Source organism: Mytilus edulis, chromosome 3 (assembly GCF_963676685.1).
Source record: "Mytilus edulis chromosome 3, xbMytEdul2.2, whole genome shotgun sequence".
NCBI classification, from domain to species: domain Eukaryota; kingdom Metazoa; phylum Mollusca; class Bivalvia; order Mytilida; family Mytilidae; genus Mytilus; species Mytilus edulis.
In genome coordinates this window covers 91,959,129-91,981,683 of record NC_092346.1, presented here as the reverse complement: position 1 = coordinate 91,981,683, position 22,555 = coordinate 91,959,129, and the positions used below count along the sequence as shown (strand labels likewise).

Genomic DNA, 22,555 nt, shown 5'->3' with positions numbered 1-22,555 from the left:
CTGTTCAAAACTCATATATCTATGAACAAAAAACAAAATCGGGGTAACAAACTAAAACTGAGGGAAGCGCATTAAATATTAGAGGAGAACAACGACACAACATCAAAATGTAACATACACAGCAACGGACTAAGCATTAGACAACATCCGATGAGAATAATCAATATAACATTAAAACCAAATACATGAATTTGGGATAGAAAAGTACCGTGACACGTCTTATAGTAATGTGAATTCAAACACTCCGCCTTTCACGGGACAGTTTAGGAACAGTATAGGCAGATATAATACATCAACTCTAACAAAACAGTTCATATCTTAGTGTACTCGCACTTCCAAAAAACTAGGTCAAAGCAAAAAAACTCATAAAATCATGTATATTAGATTACTCCGCATGGTTTCTCAATGTTAGATTAAAAATAATAGCTTACGGTTAAACAAAAGTAAATGGGCGCAGTATTCCAAATTTTCTTTTTATGTCTGAAATGTTTTTTTGAATTTTGCATACATCTTTGCATTGGTTTTTTGAAGTACAAGTACAACTGCATTTTTTTTTTTAAATCACTATAGTCTTATATATTTTCTAAAATATAATTGTGATAATTTATGTAGGAGGCAAATAAAATTAGCAGTAAAAACGTTTTTGAAGTTGTTTTAAAATCGTAAAATCTCCAACGTTACACTTCATTCAAAATAATAGTCTAGGTGTTAAAATATTACATAACGTCGAAATAAAAGTAACTTCATCGCGTTGTTGGCAGTAAGATGTAAATTTTTGACGTTTCCCAATACCTACTTGATTACGGATTGGTTAAAATCATAAGACGATGTCGGTGACAATATAATAATTTTATTTCATTAAAACGGAAATTCATGTGCAAAAGACGTACAGTTTTATTAAGCAAAATCCATGTACTAAAAATTGGAAATTTGAGATTTTATAGTTTTAAGACAAATAACAGAACTTTTTTTGCTTATTGTATGTGCTTTCAATACAAATTCTCGCCTTTTCTACCTATTCTAAAAAAATCGAATCATTAATTTCAGACACTGCATTAATTTTTTGATTTCCATATATATTTCATCGAATCAAAGATGTCTGCCCATACGAATATTTGTGACATACATGTAGGTCATTTACTGTTTTTGATTTAAATAGGATAATATTTTTTATATGAATTACAGGTATACATATAAAGGTTTCAAAACTTAACAGAAGTTGAGTTTGTTACTTTTTAATAAATTACAGCTAAACTCAAAACTTTTAAAATTCGAAGAACTAAATCACACTTGATCTGATCATTGAAAACAAAAACATGGGAAATAATTAAAAATAATTTTTAATTTGGTTTAAATTTTCTTTTAATCCATTTGGAATTTTTTTTATTTTTATCTTTTAAACACTTAATATCAAACGAATGTTCACCATTAAATGAGTTTTATTTCATAGTATTACTATTTATCCTTTTGTCTGTCTATATACAAAATGTATTAATAAACGCACTAGAACTATTTCAAGTTGATATTCACTATAAATTGTTTGTTTCATGACATCATTTTTGATTGTAATACATATGTTTGTATAAGATCAAAGCATTCAGACAATGTTAGTGAACATCAATAATTAAATCATCGCTGTGAATTTTTTTATTATTACATCCCATCTGACCTATCTATCATGAAGAAAATTTATCAATTATGCAAGAAATGAAAGTCCAAATCAATGAATAAACCGAATTATGATGATTTTTCAGCAGTTGTCTCAAATTTGATACATTGGACTGTCATGAAGCATGAACCTTGTCACACTTTTCAAATTTGATAATTATTGAAGCTTGTATAATGAATGAGGTTCTGATAGGTAATTTTGAAATTAGTTTATTTGTGACAAGCTTGAAAGATACACAATCTTAAAATTCAAATGATCTAATTTAATATTTATTAAAGAGGATATTTTAATAACAATACTTAAACAAAATGGTATTACTCTTTTACTAAAATCATTGTTCCCTTGTGTGCGTTGGCACTAGATAAACTAATATATTCAATAAAAGCTTATAACGCTCCTAAAACCCACACGGGAGTTTTGTCATAAAAAGGCAAAGTGAATATTGTGAACGTTCAGTCAATTACGCTAAACAGTTTATTTTCAAACACATTTTTGTACAGAAACACTATTTGTTGTAACATTCAGTATGAACGCCTTTGCTCCAAACGTGTGTTGTTTTGTTACTGTGATAACTCTTCTTAGCAGTGCATGCGGATATATTGTAAGTATTTCTACTTTCTTCAAATTTATTTAAAAGACAAATAAGAATATGTAAAATATTTTCTCGTATATTTTGCCAATATATGTAAATTTTCTGATATCAAATCTAATATTAAATGGATTTTGATGATAAGAATAAAAACACTGAATCAATAGAATGTCCATAATTCAATTAGTAAAAAATATCACCTATTCTGTTTAATAATTGTAATAGTAAGGATGAAAATAGTAATAATAATAATAGGATATTACTACATGTATACTTGAATGTATGGGCCTGTTGTCACTATCACTGTTTTCTGATACAAGTTTTCTCGGTCAATTTTTTTATGGTCTGTTTCATACAGACTTGGATAAATAGAATCTTATCCTACTTTTCTACACACGTTGGATTGGCCTAGGACAGGAATTTTCAAATCACAATGCATTTTTTTTTCTTTGACAAAGCTATTTATGAAGAAGAAGAAAAGAAAGTGATAACCCATAACTTTGCAGGTTTACCTCGTTAAAGTTTTCTTTGACCAAGTTTTTGATGAATAACTTTGATAGTGACAACAGAAAATTTTAACTTTGGCACCAAGGCCTATTGCAAAACGCTTCTTTACGGTTAAACAAATCGGTTTATTAAATATTGTTTACTTCTAGTGTGTATCACGAATAACAACTTCATTTTTTATGTGTTTTGTCATTTGATTTTGCCATGTGATTATGGACTTTCCGATTGGATTATCCTCTGAGTTCAGTATTTTGTTCTGCACAATGCATACATTTTCTGAAAGTAATATACTCTGAAGTAATACAACTATTCTAAGAGTATATAGGAGCATGATTGTAATATCAACTCATCATTTTAAAACATGATATCTCTTTTTAGTGATAACTTTCATTAAAACTGTAGTATTCAGTATTTTGTGTGATTTTGTCATCTGTTTTACAACTTTAATACGAAGAATTGTTTACCCCATGTATAGATAACCAGAGCTTAAGTTGGCAAAAGCTTTCGTAAAAATTGTGTCATCAATTCTCTGAATATTCGTTCATTATTCCTTATAAGGCCTATATGTACTGTGTTATGATAATTTACAATCCAACTTGTCGGAAGACACATATACCAACTAACTGATTTGACAATCAGAATTGTTTCTGTTTAAAAGAACTTTAAAAAAAGTAATGAACATGTTTGTTGATCTGCCTTATTTGATAGAATGATATAAATGAATTCCCTTTTAAGGTATAAATATACGCTATTATTTATTTTTTTTGTCAGTAAAATGTAATGTGTGTATATAGTCAAAGATTTTAAATGTAATTATAATGGAAAAAACAGCTGTCTAATGACGAGGTTGAGTGTGGGGTTTTGTATTTGTTTTGCAAAAATCATCAGCTAGTTAATCTCATTCTCGATTGTTAAAAGAATCTTAAAATCTCTTAGTTGCGCAGAAGATAATTTTGGAAACGCCGCAAGATGGCATACTCTATAGCTTTTTTTATTTATTTCTTTTTATTCACGACAAACTATTCATTTGATTAAACTAATTTTCAATCTATATGTTGTTAGTTTTAGTTTACATAAAACAATTTGTTAAGGTTATTATGTCCAGTTATAATCATTCTGTTAATATTTTATTTCATGGATGCACAAGTGATCTTGACTTCCCTTCATTTTGCGAAATGAAAAAGTCCCCTAAGAAACAAAAAATAGGACAAATAAAACAAAACCCATAAATTTGATGCACCCGACGCGTTTTCATAAAAAAAAATAGTTCCAATTTAAATGTCATATTTATGAAAATAAAAAAAAAACATTTTATGTGAATTTCATATTGATTATAATTTATGAGTAGAATCGGTGTGCTTTACAGGTACTTAACAACGGTGACATGTGAAGCTAGTAAGTTTAAGATTAACAAAAATATAAAAGTAGGCATAATTTGTGAAGGAATGATAAAGTTGTACGTGATTTACATTGTAGATTTTGAATACAAATAACTTGGAAGATATGATTGAAAATGATAGCCGTAAAGATGTTTTCTCCACAGCGGATGAGTTGGCACTTTTAAAACTATTGCGCCCTTCCAAATTTGACGATTTACTGCTAGCTAATTCAAATGCATTAGATAAGCAGATTGACGAGAGTTTTGCGGATGGAAACAGACAAAAGGTGAACAGGATGAGTTATTATTTCATTCACGTATTTCAAATTTTGAGAAAAATCGATGCATACATGTTTGTAGGACACATTTTTGTATTTCCCTACACACGTCAAATTATCTGCGGTGATATTTTCTGTAACAAATTTGTAATTGGATCAAAAATACAATGAGTATGAAAGACAAGAAGACCCATGGGAGGAAAAAAATATAGTTTCTTGTGTTTACGTGGTGTCTTATTCTCTAAAAAAAGATACTTCCAGTATAAATGTAATCTTCAGTTGTAAAAGAATTGTTAAAGACTTAAATTTATATTGTATTACTTTACGGAGTTATATTATTAAATGAATATCCTCTTTTTATTTCAGATGGCGGACTTTGAAGTGCAATCTAAACGACTAGCATGCATTCAATATGGTTGTAAACCTGGAAAGTAAGAAATATAAGGAGCATATCAATATAAAAAAACTATGGAAGAAGAATAAATGCCATGTATGAATATGACTTTAAAAATCATAGAAAAATTACTGTGTATTGATGTATAGTTAATGTCTCATAACAGTTTTAGAAGTACACATGTTAACATATTATCATTCAATAATAAAGCAAAGTTGAAAAATTAATAACCTCAATCTCAAGTGTTATTAAGAATGCGAATGAGAAACATATCTGAACTCCTATCTTGTTTGTTTTGGATATCAAAATTTTCCAAAGCTACATACAAACAATGATGCCTTGTCTGCTCATCTGTACGTTCTACCAATAAAATAACTGTTAAATTAACCAACATTTCTCCAACAAAAGAGGAATTACAGAGAAATACTGTGACACTGTTAACTGGTGTAGTGGCAATAACCATACTGATTCTTAAAAATTCCAAAGAAAGTTTTAATTTTTTTAATTCGGTCATTCTATTAAATAATTTCTATCAAAATCTTCGATTTTTCACATTTTACACCACATCAATGATTGAAACTCTGTCCTCAAGAAATAATCTTCAATACTTCCCCCATAAAATGTTGCTATATACTCTGCAAGTTTATTGTTTTGAGATGTAAAAAGGGATATATGGTTGTGAAAATGAGCCAAGACAAAACATGATACACTGAAGAACATGTGATCATTTTGCTAAAATTTATACTTGACAACATGTTTGTTAAATTTGGAGGAAAATTTTTCAGGGGGTTGTCAGCATTTCCATCTTTTCCAACTATACACGTCTTCTGGTCAACCATTTCTTTTTCTAAATGAGTCTGAGTTCTTTCAGACACTTGTACAAAACAAGATCAAAGACGCTAAAACAATTAATTGCGAATACATCATTATGATTATATAAATTATGTTCCTTCGATTAACAATCCAATCTTTCTAATGAGGTCTCATTAATGTATTCTCTGTGAACAGAGATTAAAAAAATAACAATCTCAGTTTCCTTTGCATCATTTCTAGACATATACCTCTAATTTAACTACGTTGGTCATTTTAGTAATCTATGACAAACGAGACAACTTCAATTTTGAGTTTTCTCGCTTTAGCAGCAACATACCAATCGCAATTTATCTGGCCTTTTTAGCTTGTGTTATTCGAGCATAACTTATCAGTGTTTGTTGACAGGTCGATAAGATCTACCAACTTCAACCGTGTAAGGAGTATACATTTCTCAACTAAAACAATATTCGAGACCTGCTACTCAGATTTTGTAGAACGTCATCAGTGACTGAGTCAGGAATATGATGGTAATTTTCAATTCGTCCTGTTGTTTGATAAAGTCGAAAAAGCATTTGCTTTGGTCAGTTTTCATTGACTTCCACATTTTTGTTCGGTATTTTTGTTATATTTGTTGTGATAGTGTTTAGGTCTCACAAACATTAAGGGAGCAGTTTACGCGTAGAAAAATGTTCAAATGAACATAAGATGATTTGGTATGACTGCCAATAAGACAACTCTTCAAAAGAGACCAAATGACATAGAAATTATCAACTTCAGTCACAAAACGTTTTTCAACAATAAGCAAAACCCATTGCCCATATTCAGCTATAAAAGACCGCGAACTGAGAAATATATAATAATTCAAACGAGAAACGAACAGCCTGATTGATGGACAAAATAATCAATGAAAAACAAATATGATATATATCAATAATTGAGCACTGAATGACAGGTACCTGACTTATGCATTTCCACGGGAACTTGTTCAAATAACCCGTGACATGAACCTACTATGTAAAACACTTGGTTGTTAAACATGCGATTGACCTACCGAATTAGACTATTTACCGGATTTGTAATCACATAAGCAACACGACGGGTGCCACATGTGGAGCAGGATCTGCTTACCCTTCCGGAGCACCTGAGATCACCCCTAGTTTTTGGTGGGGTTCGTGTTGTTTATTCTTTAGTTTTCTATGTTGTGTCATGTGCACTTTTGTTTTTCTGTTTGTCTTTTTCATTTTTAGCCATGGAGTTGTTAGTTTGTTTTAAATTTATGAGTTTGACTGTCCCTTTGGTATCTTTCGTCCCTCTTTTGTCGATTAAGTGAAATACCGGTATGCCTTGATTTGACACTGTTACACATTACAACTTCGTGATAATCCATCTGCAGTGGCCGGCCAATTAAAAGTTCACTATAGCACACGTTTGGTTGGTTAACAGACAATTGTCAGCAATACTGTCAAATGACACTTTTGGACACTGCAACAAGTAACAAGGTGTTAGGACGTCTCCAGACTTAAATATCGGAAGTCGACCAACAATATAGATTACATCATAGCATAATTGCACGATCTTAGTAAAAGTAAGTTAAATTGGGTCGGTTCAAGATTGCCCAAATTGGTAGGCCAGACCCCAATTCTTAATCCATAGATTGATATATATTCTGGATGGTTTTTTTTACGCAATTCAGTAATCACTTCTACAAAAGGGGCGAAAGATACCAGAAGAACAGTCAAACTCACAGATAGAAAATAAACTGACAACGCCAAGGCTAAAAAAAAAACAAACAAACAAATGATTATACACAAGACATAATATAGAAAACGAAAAACATGAACCCAACCAAAAACTGCGGGCGATATCAGGTGCTCATGAAGGATGAGCAGATCCTGCTCCACATGTGGCACCCTTCGTATTGCTCGTGTTTTTAAACAACACGGTAAATAGTCCAATTCGGTAGGTCACATTCGTAAAAAGGGAATGGGATTGTACATAAGGAACATATTCCATTACATCTGTGCAACGGTTATTCCATAACGGTGAATCAACTCGTGATGTCGTCCGTAATATTTTCGAAGGGATAATTTTAACTGCGCTATTTGGAACTCCTAGTTCAATAGCTGCCGTGTGGACAGCAACCCTTTATCAAGAAAATCATGATAGGAAATACAAGCCCGGAAAATATCGTATCAATTGGGAAATATATACTCTGTATACAGGCGCTGCTTGAATGTTGCTACATAGAAATTGAAAGTTCACAATTGGGAGGCTGACGTCATCTCTTTTGTCGTAAAGTTTTGTTGTCACCCGACCCTCATTGTCAATTTCTAGATGTAATTCAAGATATGAGGCAGATTTAACTGTATCTGTTGTATCATTTATCGCTAGTACAATGGGATAGATGCGTTAAACATAGTCACCAAATATTGAATGCTTAAGTGAGAGAGCATAATTTTTATAGTGTAAAGTAAAGTTAAAGGATATTCCAAACTTCTTCTCTTTCTTCTTAAGAAATTCCTGTATGACGTCAGCTTCATAATAATACAGGAACCAATATATAAGGTAGACTAGAAATTGACTTTATAGTCACCGATGATTGTCCCAATTTATCTTTGTCTGTTTTTTAAATTTTATTTATGTATCGTGATTGTCATTCGTTTTTAAAATGAGCTCAGTATAACCAAGCGCTTTTATAAAAATCGGTTTAACAATTATCACAGGTTTGGTTCAGCGATGAATCGTGCTTTTTTTTTCTTTTTATCAAAAACGTAAACAGAGGTCGAAATAATCGTTTCATACTTGCTCGCGTGTAGGAATTTAGCGAATGTTTAGGTCGTAACGTCTGTATATGACGTTCAATACCTTTCAATCGATTAACAAACTTAAAACTTGTCAAAAGGTATTTAAAGGATTCACGTTAAAAAAAGAGGTATTTTGTAGCAACATATTCTCAACGAAAGTGGAAAATACTTCGAAAAGATAACACCATACAGCAAGGGGTATACATGGATTTATTTGAAATCAATTTTAGTATTGAGATTTCGATAATAGTTACAAAATGTTCCCTTTAAGGGCATACGATACAGTTACATGGGAGGTAATGACGATGCTACTTTGGACTTGTTTGTCTTTATAAATATTTTGGCTTTATAAATATTTTGATATGAGCGTCACTGATGAGTCTTATGAAGACGAAACGCGCTTCTGGCGTACTAAATTATAATCCTGGTACAAATGTACCTGTGATAACTATTTACACCACTGGGTCGATGCCATTACTGGTGGATGTTTCGTCCCCGAGGGTATCACCAGCCCAGTAGTCAACACTTCGGTGTTGACATGCCTATCAATAATGTGGTCATTTAAATAAATTTCCTGTTACAAAACTTTGAATTTTTCGAAAAACTAAGGATTTTCTTATCCCAGGCATAGATTACCTTAGCCGTATTTGGCACAACTTTTTGTAATTTTGGATCTTCAATGCTCTGCAACTTTGTACTTCTTTGGCTTTATAAATATTTTGATATGAGCGTCACTGATGAGTCTTATGAAGACGAAACGCGCGTCTGGCGTACTAAATTATAATCCTGGTACCTTTGATAACTATTTACACCACTTGGTCGATGTCACTGCTGGTGGACGTTTCGTTCCCGAGGGTATCACCAGCCCAGTAGTCAACACTTCGGTGTTGACATGAATATCAATAATGTGGTCATTTAAATAAATTTCCTGTTACAAAACTTTGAATTTTTCGAAAAACTAAGGATTTTCTTATCCCAGGCATAGATTACCTTAGCCGTATTTGGCACAACTTTTTGTAATTTTGGATCTTCAATGTTCTGCAACTTTGTACTCGTTTGGCTTTATAAATATTTTGATATGATCGTCACTGATGAGTCTTATGAAGACGAAACGCGCGTCTGGCGTACTAAATTATAATCCTGGTACCTTTGATAACTATTTACACCACTTGGTCGATGTCACTGCTGGTGGACGTTTCGTTCCCGAGGGTATCACCAGCCCAGTAGTCAACACTTCGGTGTTGACATGAATATCAATAATGTGGTCATTTAAATAAATTTCCTGTTACAAAACTTTGAATTTTTCGAAAAACTAAGGATTTTCTTATCCCAGGCATAGATTACCTTAGCCGTATTTGGCACAACTTTTTGTAATTTTGGATCTTCAATGTTCTGCAACTTTGTACTCGTTTGGCTTTATAAATATTTTGATATGATCGTCACTGATGAGTCTTATGAAGACGAAACGCGCGTCTGGCGTACTAAATTATAATCCTGGTACCTTTGATAACTATTTACACCACTTGGTCGATGTCACTGCTGGTGGACGTTTCGTTCCCGAGGGTATCACCAGCCCAGTAGTCAACACTTCGGTGTTGACATGAATATTAATAATGTGGTCATTTAAATAAATTTCCTGTTACAAAACTTTGAATTTTTCGAAAAACTAAGGATTTTCTTATCCCAGGTATAGATTACCTTAGCCGTATTTGGCACAACTTTTTGTAATTTTGGATCTTCAATGCTCTGCAACTTTGTACTCGTTTGGCTTTATAAATATTTTGTTATGATCGTCACTGATGAGTCTTATGAAGACGAAACGCGCGTCTGGCGTACTAAATTATAATCCTGGTAACTTTGATAACTATTTACACCACTGGGTCGATGCCACTGCTGTTGGACGTTTCGTCCCCGAGGGTATCACCAGCCCAGTAGTCAACACTTCGGTGTTGACATGCATATCAATAATTGGTCATGTAAATAAATTTCCTGTTACAAAACTTTGAATTTTTCGAAAAACTAAGGATTTTCTTATCCCAGGCATAGATTACCTTAGCCGTATTTGGCACAACTTTTTGTAATTTTGGATCTTGAATGCTCTTCAACTTTTTACTTGTTTGGCTTTTTAAATATTTTAATATGAGCGTCACTAATGAGTCTTATGAAGACGAAACGCGCGTCTGGCGTACTAAATAATAATCCTGGTACCTTTGATAACTATTTACACCACTGGGTCGATGCCACTGCTGGTGGACGTTTCGTCCCCGAGGGTATCACCAGCCCAGTTATCAACACTTCGGTGTTGACATGCATATCAATAATTGGTCATGTAAATAAATTTCCTGTTACAAAACTTTGATTTTTTCGAAAAACTAAGGATTTTCTTATCCCAGGCATAGATTACCTTAGCCGTATTTGGCACAACTTTTTGTAATTTTGGATCCTCAATGCTCTTCAACTTTGTACTTGTTTGGCTTTATAAATATTTTGATATGATCGTCACTGATGAGTCTTATGAAGACGAAACGCGCGTCTGGCGTATTAAATTATAATCCTGGTACCTTTGATAACTACTAACGTAAATTGTTATTTTCGTGACGTCAAACTATGACTTATCGGGTAAAGATTCAGTTTTTTTTACTACATTCGTGAACATTTGATAAATGTGAGTTATTTGAAAAGCAAATTGCACAAATTTAAAGGACATTGATATAAAACATAATTTACAAATAACTTAACAAAAACAGCTTTTTGTTTATCTTTTAAAACAAAAAAGTTATGTATTTATGTCGAAAGGGAAAATACGTCCACAAATCCGAAATGTCTGTGTCGATTAAGATATAAATGATTAAATTTTAGGTTAATTATGCTTTAATATGAACCAAACACTAGCATGAATATAACATTTCTCTGTTTTTATTGAAATGACGTTATGAATAAAATTTCTAACAACAAAACCGACATAACATTCTGTATTTCAGTTAACTTTAAACATAAACTATGCTGGATATGTTTTTTTTATTTTTAATTTGTTCAGAAGTTATATATTGTTAAGGCCATCAGTTATGATGCAAATGATGTAGATTATCTCAAAAGTTTTTACAAATAATGGAGAATATTTTTATATCTTCATTTCATATGTAAAGGAAACAGTAGTAAACCGCTGTGCGAATGTTATCAATCGATTGAGACAAACACAAATCCGGGTTACACATGCGGGAAACACATCAAAGACAAGAGGAAAACAACGAAACAACAGAAACACTGAAGTGAACACAAACAAAGGACAATGCAACACACACAGAAACGAACTGCCATTTTCCTGACTTGGTACAGGACATTTTAAGAAAGATGGTTGGTTGAACCTGGTTTTTTTGGTAGCCAAACCTCGCACTTTTATGGTCATATTAAATATAACACTTTTAAAATGACACCATTACATCGCAGGAATACAGTACACATAAGTGCAAGAACATTCAGGACAGAGAAATACACAAATAATTAATTCAATACTACATATCGATGTTTAATAGTAAAAATTATGTATGACCTCATAGTACATTTCACTTTAGTTTTAAATTCGCAAAAGACAGTATTTGAATAATTATTTAAACAGTCGTTGTCCTCTTTTGTAGGTAACACCTACCTCATATTAATATTAATGATTCTAGGTATAGATGAAAGAAACTTTGATCAAAATTACTGAAACATATTATACGCAATATTGTGATAAAGGACAAATTACAATAAGACTCAAACAATGGGTATACGCGCTGATTATTTATCTATCTTTAGAAAAAGTAGTAATGTTCTGACTTTTAACTAGTAGCATCCATTAATAAAACTCATATTTATTGCAAAAAATAAAAAGTTGTTTAATAGGGAACATGTAAAGATCATCATTTTTTTTATTTAACTTAAAACCATTGTTTAAATTTTTCTTATGTGGTTTTTTTAGAATGATTAATTGAATGGTTGTAATGGTTAGTGATCATGTTACGCCAATGCTCAATTATAATTCTTACAAACTTGGTATACCAAATTGTTTTCATAAAGTTTCGACATCTAAGATGATTGGTTAATTGTATTCAGTCTTCAACCTAAAGTTGTTAATTTCTGTGTCATTTGGTCTCTTGTGGAGAGTTGTCTAATTGAAAATCATACCGCATCATTTTATTTTTATATGTTATAACAAATCGCAGAAATTTTAATTTGAAATATTAAATTAATAAAAATTAATTGCAAAATCCTAAAACATTAAAAGTTTTCCATCGCAAATAAAATCCGTTATAACTAAATCTTAAAAACATAAAATTTTAGATTTAGACGTGTATTTATTTATATTTTGTCCTTCTTCATAGGTTTATATACGTATTCTTATTGCCATTCTTTTGTGGTGTTTTTGTTGCTTATTCTTTAGTTTTCTATATTGTGTATTGTTTACTGTTATATTTCTGCTTGCTTTTTTCTTATTTAGCCATAGCGTTGTCAGTTTACGTTCGTTCTATTAGTTTATCTGTCCCTCTGGTATCTTTCGCTCCTCTTTTATAAAGGTTTTGTTTAAGCGATTAAAAGTACCTTCAAGGACACGAACTGTTTAATAAATGTTTGGTATAACTGCCCTTTTAAATAACCGTCAGACTAATTCTACTCTGCCTTTCAGTCAACTCGCTATCTTTTTATGTGAAATATGAAATCTTTAGTTTAATTGAAATATTTAAAAGCTAAAATAAAATCAAAACTAAAGACTAAGAAATAGACTGATAACGAACCTTTCTTTTTAAATTATATGACCATGAAACGCTCTAAAACCAGGAAACTATCTAAATACATTTATTTTGTGAAATGAAATAAGTATTTTTTACTTGTAGGTATAATACATAATTTATACTAATACCAGTGACGATTTATTGTATCTTTACCAATGAGATATCCATCCATTCAAACCGATTAATTAAAGGCTTACATTTTAATTTTATTATGGGTGACAAAATGTAAATCTCGAAGAGAAAACCAAAATTCTACAACAATATATTTAAAAATAATTATGGCAGACAGCATCCAATTTGAACCAATGGATTACAAGCTCCTTGATAGGGACAGGTACATAATGAATATTGAGGTTTGAATAGTTATCAAAGGTGCAAGGCTTATAATTTATACGCCAGACGTGCGACTCATCAGTGACGCTCAGATCAGAATAGATATAAAACCAAACAAGTACAACTTTGAAGAGCATTGAGGACCCAAAATTCCTAAAAGTTGTGCCAAATACGGCTAAGGTATTTTATGCTTGGGAGAAGAAAATCCTTAGTATTTCGAAAAATTCATACTTATGTGAACAGGAAATTTATAAAAATAACCATATAATTGATATAAATGTCAACATAGGATTGTTGACAATTGGGATGGTGTTACCTCGGCACCGAAATGTCCACCAGCAGTGGCATCGACCCAGGGATGTAAATAGTTATCAAAAGATACCAGACTTATAATTTAAAAGCCAGACGCGCGTTTCGTCTACATAAGACTCATCAGTGACTGTCAGATCAAAATAGTTATAAAGCCAAATATCAATATTTGAATCCATTTGTAAACACTGAACATTATCCTAACTTTGGACAGTTGTGTAATACCACAACGTAAAAATCCAATAGATATCATACAGTCAAATGTATTGACGGAATAACTGTTTGTGATATACACTGACCGGTTATTGCGTTACTGAGTTTTATATCATGTCAGTAAAAGGACAGGGCAACGGAATGTCCACGTCGTTTTCTTCAAATTAAAAAAAAATTATGGTTTTACCCTAATTATTCTATTCAGAACAGTGGCAGGCGGTGCATTAAATAACGAATAAGCATACATTGTCTCGAAGTATAATTTTATTTGTACTCGGCTCAAATCAGGGTAATAATGCTCGGCAACACCGTGCTTTCTATGTATTATTAAGCCTTTTACAAATGAAATTTATATTGGATAAAACAACATGGAAAATGACAAAAGTCACAAAGTTCCAATAGGGTACTCGTAGCCTTTTTAATTATTTTCCAAACCTTGTCGCGTCTTTCCTCATATATTACCGAACTTATGTCATCTTTCTTTTTAGAAGATTTCATTTTTATAAAGAACACACTGCAAATTCGGTAAAAATTGAGGTAAAAGAAGGAAAACATTACTAGTCATTGAAAATATTCTTTTTACTTACTTTGATGAAATTCTCCTTGTATAAATATCATCATAAGTTTTTAAAATACTAAAGAAATTCGTAATTTTAATGAATTGTTACTTTCAAAAATTAAAATGTTATTAAGCCGACTACAATCAGTTTTATTACGAGCAAAACACATAATATATTTAGCAGTAAAATATTGCATATTGACATCTTTTCAATTAATACATAGTTTTGTAAAATATCAAAGCACCAGTGAAACGTTAATGAACATTAATATTTAGTTCTTATACAGGAACATTTAATGAACATCTCCCATCAGATCAATCCATCAGAATGTATATGATCAATTATGCAAGAAATAGTTATCAAAACTAATAAACAACCTGAATTGCCGGACTTTTTTCAACATTTGTCTCTTACTTGATGCATGGCTCTGTTATGAAGCATGAACTTGTCACACATTCAAATTATTTAGTTCGTGGAAAATGTGAGGTTCAAATAGGTAATTTCATGTAAAAAATATATTTTTTAACATTCTTTTTCAATATTCAAAGACATGTTGTCCTACAAATCAAATTATCTGCTTAAGTATTTATTGAATTGCATTTATGAGTAAAATTATTTACCCCTAAATATATTGATTTTTGCATAACCCGATCTTCCCGTTTGAGCATAAGCAAAGGATAAACTAATATATTAAATGAAAGCACATACCGCTCATATAACCCACATGGGAGTCTTATTATAAAATGCCAAAACGAAAATATCGAACGTTCAGTCAATTAAATTAAATAGTTTAATTTAACACTTTTTGTTGTAAAATTCAGTATGAGATCACTGGCTCAAGACGCGTTTTGTTTTGTTACTGTGATTATACTCCTTGGCAATGCTTGTGGATATACTGTAAGTACTTTTGTTTTTTCAAATTATATTTCTTTAAAATCCTAAAATAATCCATAATGATTTGCCAAAATTTTTGTACAAGCAATCTTATCAGAACAAAATTGAAGATAAATAAGACACTCATACCATATCTTCCTATATATATGTTATAATAATTTTAACAGTACAAATTTACTGTACCCGATGAGCATTTTGACAGTACGTGTATATTAAGTTAGTTCGAGGCCTAAGTATTTGAAAGACCACAATGTATTATATACAAACGTGGGTAATGATTGTAATCATAATAAGTGATAAAACGACAACAACAGTTATAAAAGGTTATTTTTTAGTCTTTCTTTAAAGTTAGATCAAATCTTTATTAGTTTTTGAATCCGCGGTTTTATAGTAAACTTTTTATATTGATCTAAAGAAATATAAATATCCAATTTAGCCTCAGCATGCAAGTTTTGAAACATATAATATGTGTATTTTTTCTCTCAAATATATGAAATTATAAATTGTCAAAAAATCACACTCGTCATTTGGAGATCATATTCCGGCCTCTTAGTGTAGTATGTGGATAGAAGAAAGTTAAAGGCGAGCAATAAATTGGTAAAAAAAAAAATAATATGCGACTTTTTATGACAAATGTTATTTCATAATTATGAAATTGAATCTGCAAATTGAATTTTTAGTCACTTAAATCTAATTAATCAATGAATTTTAGATTTGTAAATTACTATACATGGATATATATATACTTCTTTTGAAATGTCAATTTGTAGTTATTTGAAGTTGTTTTTATTTTACCTGATCAATCTCTTGAAGTCTGCGACACTATATCTGAGATTTTACAACACTAAAACTAAAAAAACAATTAAGAACTATTGCATTGTTGTATTCAATATTCTAGTTGATGATGTCAAAATTAACAAGAACGTCTGTCATGACCAGTAGTGGCGGACATTAATTAAAATAGCGGTTTTTCCAATTCAAAATCCGCTTTCAGTGATGCCTTATTTACAAGAATTTACCATTTACAAAATTGCTTACTTGCGCAATAAGGTAAAATAAAAATGTTATAAGCTTCATTTTTGTTTTCTCAGCTCGAGGTGATACATAATTTGTGGACGGATTGATATACCAAAGGACAGAACCACATCGTTTTACAGCAATTTTGTTATTTAGTTCTTTTTATGTTTTGTAATACAAAGATCTAGAAGGTTAATTATTACAAAGAGTAACCAACCAACATAAATATAAGGCAATGTCATATAGAAAACATCAAAATGTATTGATACTTATGTTTGAAATAATTAGTTGTATGCAAACCCGTGGAAAAAATGTTACAATACAGGCAAACTGTTTATCTTTATTTTATTAAACGTTTTAAAAAAAATGTAATTAATAATTTTATCATTTCAAAATAAAAAAAAATTATAAATCATATATATACTAGTAACTATTTCTGTGACTGTATTTTGCATTAATTTGTAGGATCCTTTACAATAGATATTTCAGCTGATCTGTAGCAATTCCATCTTTATGCCTTAATATATTATGTACTGAATTACGACGCTAAATTAAATAACTAGGAAAGGTAGCATCCGGCCACCGAAAGCTTTATTATTGTGAAGCCTAGGTGGCCGAGTGGTCTAGCATGTCGAATACAGTGCAAGGCGACTTGGTGTCACGATATATCTCAGTAGCATGAGTTCGAATCCCTGCGAGGAAAGAACACAAAATTTGCGAAAGTAAATTTACAGATCTAACATTGTTGGGTAGATGTTTAGACGATATATGTATATATAGATATATTTATTTATTTATATGATCTTATGGTATTAAAGCTTCAAATAATTTTCCGAAAGCCTTGTCTTCATTTATCAATCTTTATATTGCATCGACTATAGTATTGTAAATTTGCTTATCTTCCATAACTTTTAGAATTACAACAATTGTTTTGGTTCAGTTCGTATTACTTAATTATTAGGTTTTGTCTGTGTTTTTTTTCCATCTTGCCTTTGTTTTATCGTTTTTCTTTTTTTGGTCGGTTTTTTTTATTATTGGCCTTGATTTTATTCGTTTGTCTTCGATTATTGAATTATCCCTTTTGCGAACTTTCTTCACTTTCGTAGTGTTAAATCAATTTAAGGAAATCCTCAGGGAATTGGACACTTAGTTTTTCAATTTTGTTGATCTACATCTATTAATATTTATTTAAAAACTATATGTTATAAATCCTGCTAGTTTTATGCCACTGACCACCGAGAAAAAAATACAAGATTCATGAATCGTATTAAACTCTCTATCATGAATTTATCATTATATTTTGTTCTTAAATTCTTTAACATTCAAATCTACAGGAAACCAAAGCTATTGTACGATTTGACTGTTTTCTTCTCCAAAAATTGCTCCAAATTACAGAAAAAAAGAATAATAATCATGACCATCAAGTAAATTAAAGCTCAAAAGCACTATGACTGAAGTGTGAAAAAATTAGGACAATGGGGACTGTACAGCAAAAGAAAATCTAACCTAGTTTATGATCACCATATATTTTCCTAAAGGTTTAATTGAAGAGCATGGAATTATTTACCAATCATTTAAGCGACTGATTTTCTTTTATTGCTCAAATGTATCAAAAGACCCTGAACTAAAAAAAATATACAAAACCAAATTGTAAAGCATTCTGACATGATAAAATCTTCATATAAAACAAGTGTAAAGGAATCTCAATAATCAAAAACATTAGTTCAGTAAACACAAGTATGTGACTTTACATTTAAAACTTTGGTACAGTCAGCTATTTCATTATATAATCTAGAAGACAACGGCGTCAAAGATTTTGACAAAATTGTAACGATTTTAATAAAGACTCTTTGTAGTTACAAAAACTCTAACAACAGCTTTAGAAGATAAAATAGTTATGCTATAGCAGTGTTTAATTGAAATTCAAAAAAACAGGTTAAGGAAAGAAAACAAATAATATCAGTCCTAGCGGAAACACACATATCTTATAACACCCGCACATATTTAGGGTTATAAATAAAACTCTAGGCCTGTTGTCGACTATTTCCATCACCATTTCTTGTAACGGTAGATATGTTGGTGGGCTAGCTATATTTATTAACAAACTATAAAGTATCATTCTCCTTAATGAATGAACTCACATAAAGACTTCTGTGAATAAAATTTGATAAATTTAATTTCATCTTTAACCATGATTTAAATTCATGCTTAGCATATGATCAACCAGCCCAATCATTTTAAACTAAATATTTGCCCCCTGATATACTACAGTTGTTAGAAAAAAGTAATATTGCAAAAATACTGAACTCCGAGGAAAACTCTTAAGAGAAAGTTCCTTATTATCATTTTAGAGGACTCTTTATTGTATGAAAATGTTACAGACCTCAAAAGATTAAGATAATGATAGTCATATTTTATGGTATAGACACCAAATTCACATCATTTTTTATCTGCCTCGTAACTATGTTAATTTTATTAAATATAAATTCAGAAAATGTTTACTTAGTTGTTAAACGTATAGTTGTTAAATCTTGGGAGAATGCTTATACCTTGATAGCCAAGGACAATTAGGAACATTTTGTCAGTTTAAAACATTAATGTATAAAGATTTTACACAAAGTGGGAGATAAACTTCATTTTCTTATAGAAGGTCCATCATTCTCTCAGATAGAGATTTGTTATTTGACCTGATAATTAAAGTATGTAATCAAATCACTCCTTAGATATGGTAATGATTAATACATGTATCTGTTTTGCTGAAATCCTTAATTGTATTTGTAATTGTAACTTTATATTATAAAATATGTATATGCACTTTGCCCCTTGATGGTAAGTCCTTTGGAATTAAAATATATTCTATTCTGTTTTATTCTATAACAAGTAATCGGTCATTGATATAGTTTGTACACTTTTACTATACTGTTCACAGATATAGTGTAAATCTTACGTTAATTTTTTCATTTCAGTTTTTAGAGAACTTGCAGAGCATGATTGATAACGAAAGACGTAGTGATTTTTCAACGTTTGATGAATTACCTCCCTTCAAACTCAAATATTTTATGCGCACAAATTCAAATCATGAATATGACCAGGCTGAAAACAGTATTGTGAATGAAGAACGGCAAATGGTAAACATTATATTTTTCAATTGGAAAATCCATTATACACACATGTAACATCGGAATCTGGTGGGTTTTTTTTTCTTCGAAGATAAATTAAGCTGTCTTCAAAATACATTTGTCACAAATTGAAACTTCTACGAGTATATAAAGAGCATTAGGCCACACCAATTTAATTTCTTGTTCTACGGATTTTTGGACTTCAAAAATTGGGGCGAGCGAGCGATTTGAAAATTTTAATTAAAAAATTTCAATTTGCAAATTTTTGAGGCGAAGCTTGAAAAGTGAAGGCGAGCGATTATAATTTTTTTTGTAAATATAAAATAGTAGGTTTTAACAATATTAAAACTTGATTTATCACTTGTACTTTGACAATTCTTTGATTTATGAAGTATTTTTTCCCTGTTCACCAAGAAATAATTGTATAATTAAATCTGGTCTATGTATGTGTGACTGACAATGAGACAATTCTCCATCTAAGTCATAATCATGATAATCAGGTTTAGAACATTTTTATTTCTTTGTAAAAACACTTGTTAGTACAAAAGGGTTCATATATTCCCAAATAACTATATATCTATCTTGTATTAAATGGTTTAAACATGTCCAAGAATTTTCCAATATTCCTGCACTTAAACCATGTTAATATAACACATTTACTTTAACAGTTTAATATTATTCAAAATAAGTGGACCCCTCTTGTAGCAAAATGTTTAGAAAAGTTGTTTAAAATATGATGTATTTCTCCTCTTTTTGAGTAAAAATTTCTAAGTTTTCAAAGCTTTTGTATACAAATATATACTATTTTTATATTTTGCACTATACAAATCCTTGGTATTTCTATTACCTTTTCTACAACAGTAAAATGACCCCTTGTCTGAGGGAGGGTTGTTCCCAACCTGATAATAACAAACACTGGTCAAATTACGGCCTTTTACACAGGGTTTTGATCCACACCAAACAGCAAACTATAAGGGACCCCAAAATTATTAGTGTACACAATTCGAGCAGGAAATCCAACTATCTAATTTATATATCCAAACGGGAAAATACCAATGGCCCACATCAACAAACGATAACTGCTGAACGACAGGCCCCTGAATCAATCAGGACAGGTGCATAAACATGCAGCGGCTATGGATAGTTTTGTTTCGCCAGCATACAATATAATTGCAGTTGAAGGCAACTCCTTCAGAAGTTCTTTGTACTTTATTCTAACAACGAACATTTTTTGATAGGGAATATAAGTAAGAGGGAAAGTAACCAATGTTTTGTTCTGTACAGGTATTTCCGCTGTTATATATGATCATATATTTTATCAGAGCACTCCCACGTGGGATAAATTGCTTTTATGCTGAAACAAATATTCTCACAGATATTTACACAGTGTGATGTGGTCCTTATAGGTTCAAAATCGTTATATACAGGTCTGCTTACCCTTCCGGAGCACCTGAGATCACCCCTAGTTTTTGGTGGGGTTCGTGTTGTTTATTCTTTAGTTTTCTATGTTGTGTCGTGTGTACTATTGTTTTTCTGTTTGTCTTTTCTATTTTTAGCCATGGCGTTGTCAGTTTGTTTTAGATTTATGAGTTTGACTGTCCCTTTGGTATCTTTCGTCCCTCTTTTAGACTGTGATTTTAAAAAACAAATGTTGATATCTTTTTATAATATTTACAAAAAAACGGTGCGGGAAATAGACATGATAACATTTCCGGATGCGGGAAGTGGGAATATAAAAAAAATAAAAAAAATTATGTTTTGAAAATAATAGGTGCGGGCGGGTCCGTCGAACTAGGAATTAAATTGGTGTGGCCTTATAGAAACAAATCCCACTTGGGGTGGATGAATAGTAATTTTTCTACTTTCAATTAACGGTGTTACACTTTGATTTCAAGTTCAGTATAAATTTTGTACGTTTGTTAAATAAAAAAAACTTCATATAATTACTTGTTATGACAATGATTTTTTAAATGGTTTTTTCTTTTTTAATTGCAGATTGAAGACTACAAAATGATATCAAAACGGGTTGTTTGCATTAAATATGGATGTAAAATTTTTGCTTCAGTGAAGAACATGTCGGACAACTAATCTCAAAATCGTCAAACTTCGTGTTTTAACAAAACAAACAAAACAATAACGTTTCATTTGTATCCAAGGAATAAATGTCCACATAGAAGTCTGTTCTTTTCTTCTTTAGTATTAAACAGGATGATAAAAAAAACAAATACTGACACTGGATACATCAACCTTAACAAAATATGTATCAAAAACGATATAAAGCCGTGTCTTCAAGTTGTAAGACGTTAAAACTTTCGGAAGTTCTTGCCATCAGTCTTTGAACATTAATTTTAATGATGGCTTTCAGAAAAATTGTGATGAGATATGGATTTTTTGATAGTATAAATCAATTAAAATATCTTAAATTGCAATCTTTATATTTTTGTGTTAATATGAAAATATCTTTATGCTTTAGTTGAGATGGTTCATAATAAAAGTGTTATATAGACTAGACCGTTGGTTTTCAAGTTTGAATTAATTGTTTTAAACTCGTGATTTTCGGGTCCCTTTATAGCTTGCTGTTCGGTGTGAACCAAGACCCCGTGTTAATGACCGCATTTTGACTAATAAAGGGTTTTTTACAATCGTATCATTGATGGAGAGTTGTATCATTTCTAATCATATCTATTTACACAACTTTTCTCTATACTCAATTAAAAAGTCGAATAAATCGATTTTTTAAACATATCATTTTCTATAAAAATCGAAAACATAGACGCATATTTTTATGTTTTAAATGATAAAAAAAACTTGAATAGTTATCAAAGGTACTAGTGGAGTGACAGATCAAGAAAAAGGTGCTTATTATACGACTTTAATGGACGGGATACCTGCAGGCTAATAATGATTTT

General features: G+C 30.9%; 1 protein-coding gene and 1 long non-coding RNA gene across 2 annotated transcripts; both read left to right on the top strand.

Annotated features, from left to right (window-relative positions):
* Positions 1-2,074: 2,074 nt before the first annotated feature.
* On the top strand, positions 2,075-5,182 carry LOC139517761 (uncharacterized). Its single transcript, XM_071309145.1, has 3 exons — positions 2,075-2,270; positions 4,242-4,430; positions 4,788-5,182. Exons 1-3 carry the CDS (start codon positions 2,196-2,198, stop codon positions 4,854-4,856), a joined length of 333 nt encoding a protein of 110 aa, XP_071165246.1. The 5' UTR covers positions 2,075-2,195; the 3' UTR covers positions 4,857-5,182.
* Positions 5,183-15,404: 10,222 nt separating this feature from the next.
* LOC139514985 (uncharacterized) lies at positions 15,405-22,107 on the top strand. The gene is made up of 3 exons (XR_011662786.1): positions 15,405-15,513; positions 19,494-19,655; positions 21,642-22,107. It is a non-coding gene; the product is annotated as an uncharacterized lncRNA (long non-coding RNA).
* The last annotated feature ends 448 nt before the right edge of the window (positions 22,108-22,555 follow it).

Bases quoted from the DNA above. Each gene is read 5' to 3' on its own strand.
- LOC139517761 (XM_071309145.1), top strand. From the start codon at position 2,196: ATGAACGCCTTTGCTCCAAACGTGTGTTGTTTTGTTACTGTGATAACT. The intron at 2,271-4,241 runs GTAAGTATTTCT...TTTACATTGTAG, and splicing joins GCAGTGCATGCGGATATATT to ATTTTGAATACAAATAACTT. The intron at 4,431-4,787 runs GTGAACAGGATG...TTTTTATTTCAG, and splicing joins CGGATGGAAACAGACAAAAG to ATGGCGGACTTTGAAGTGCA.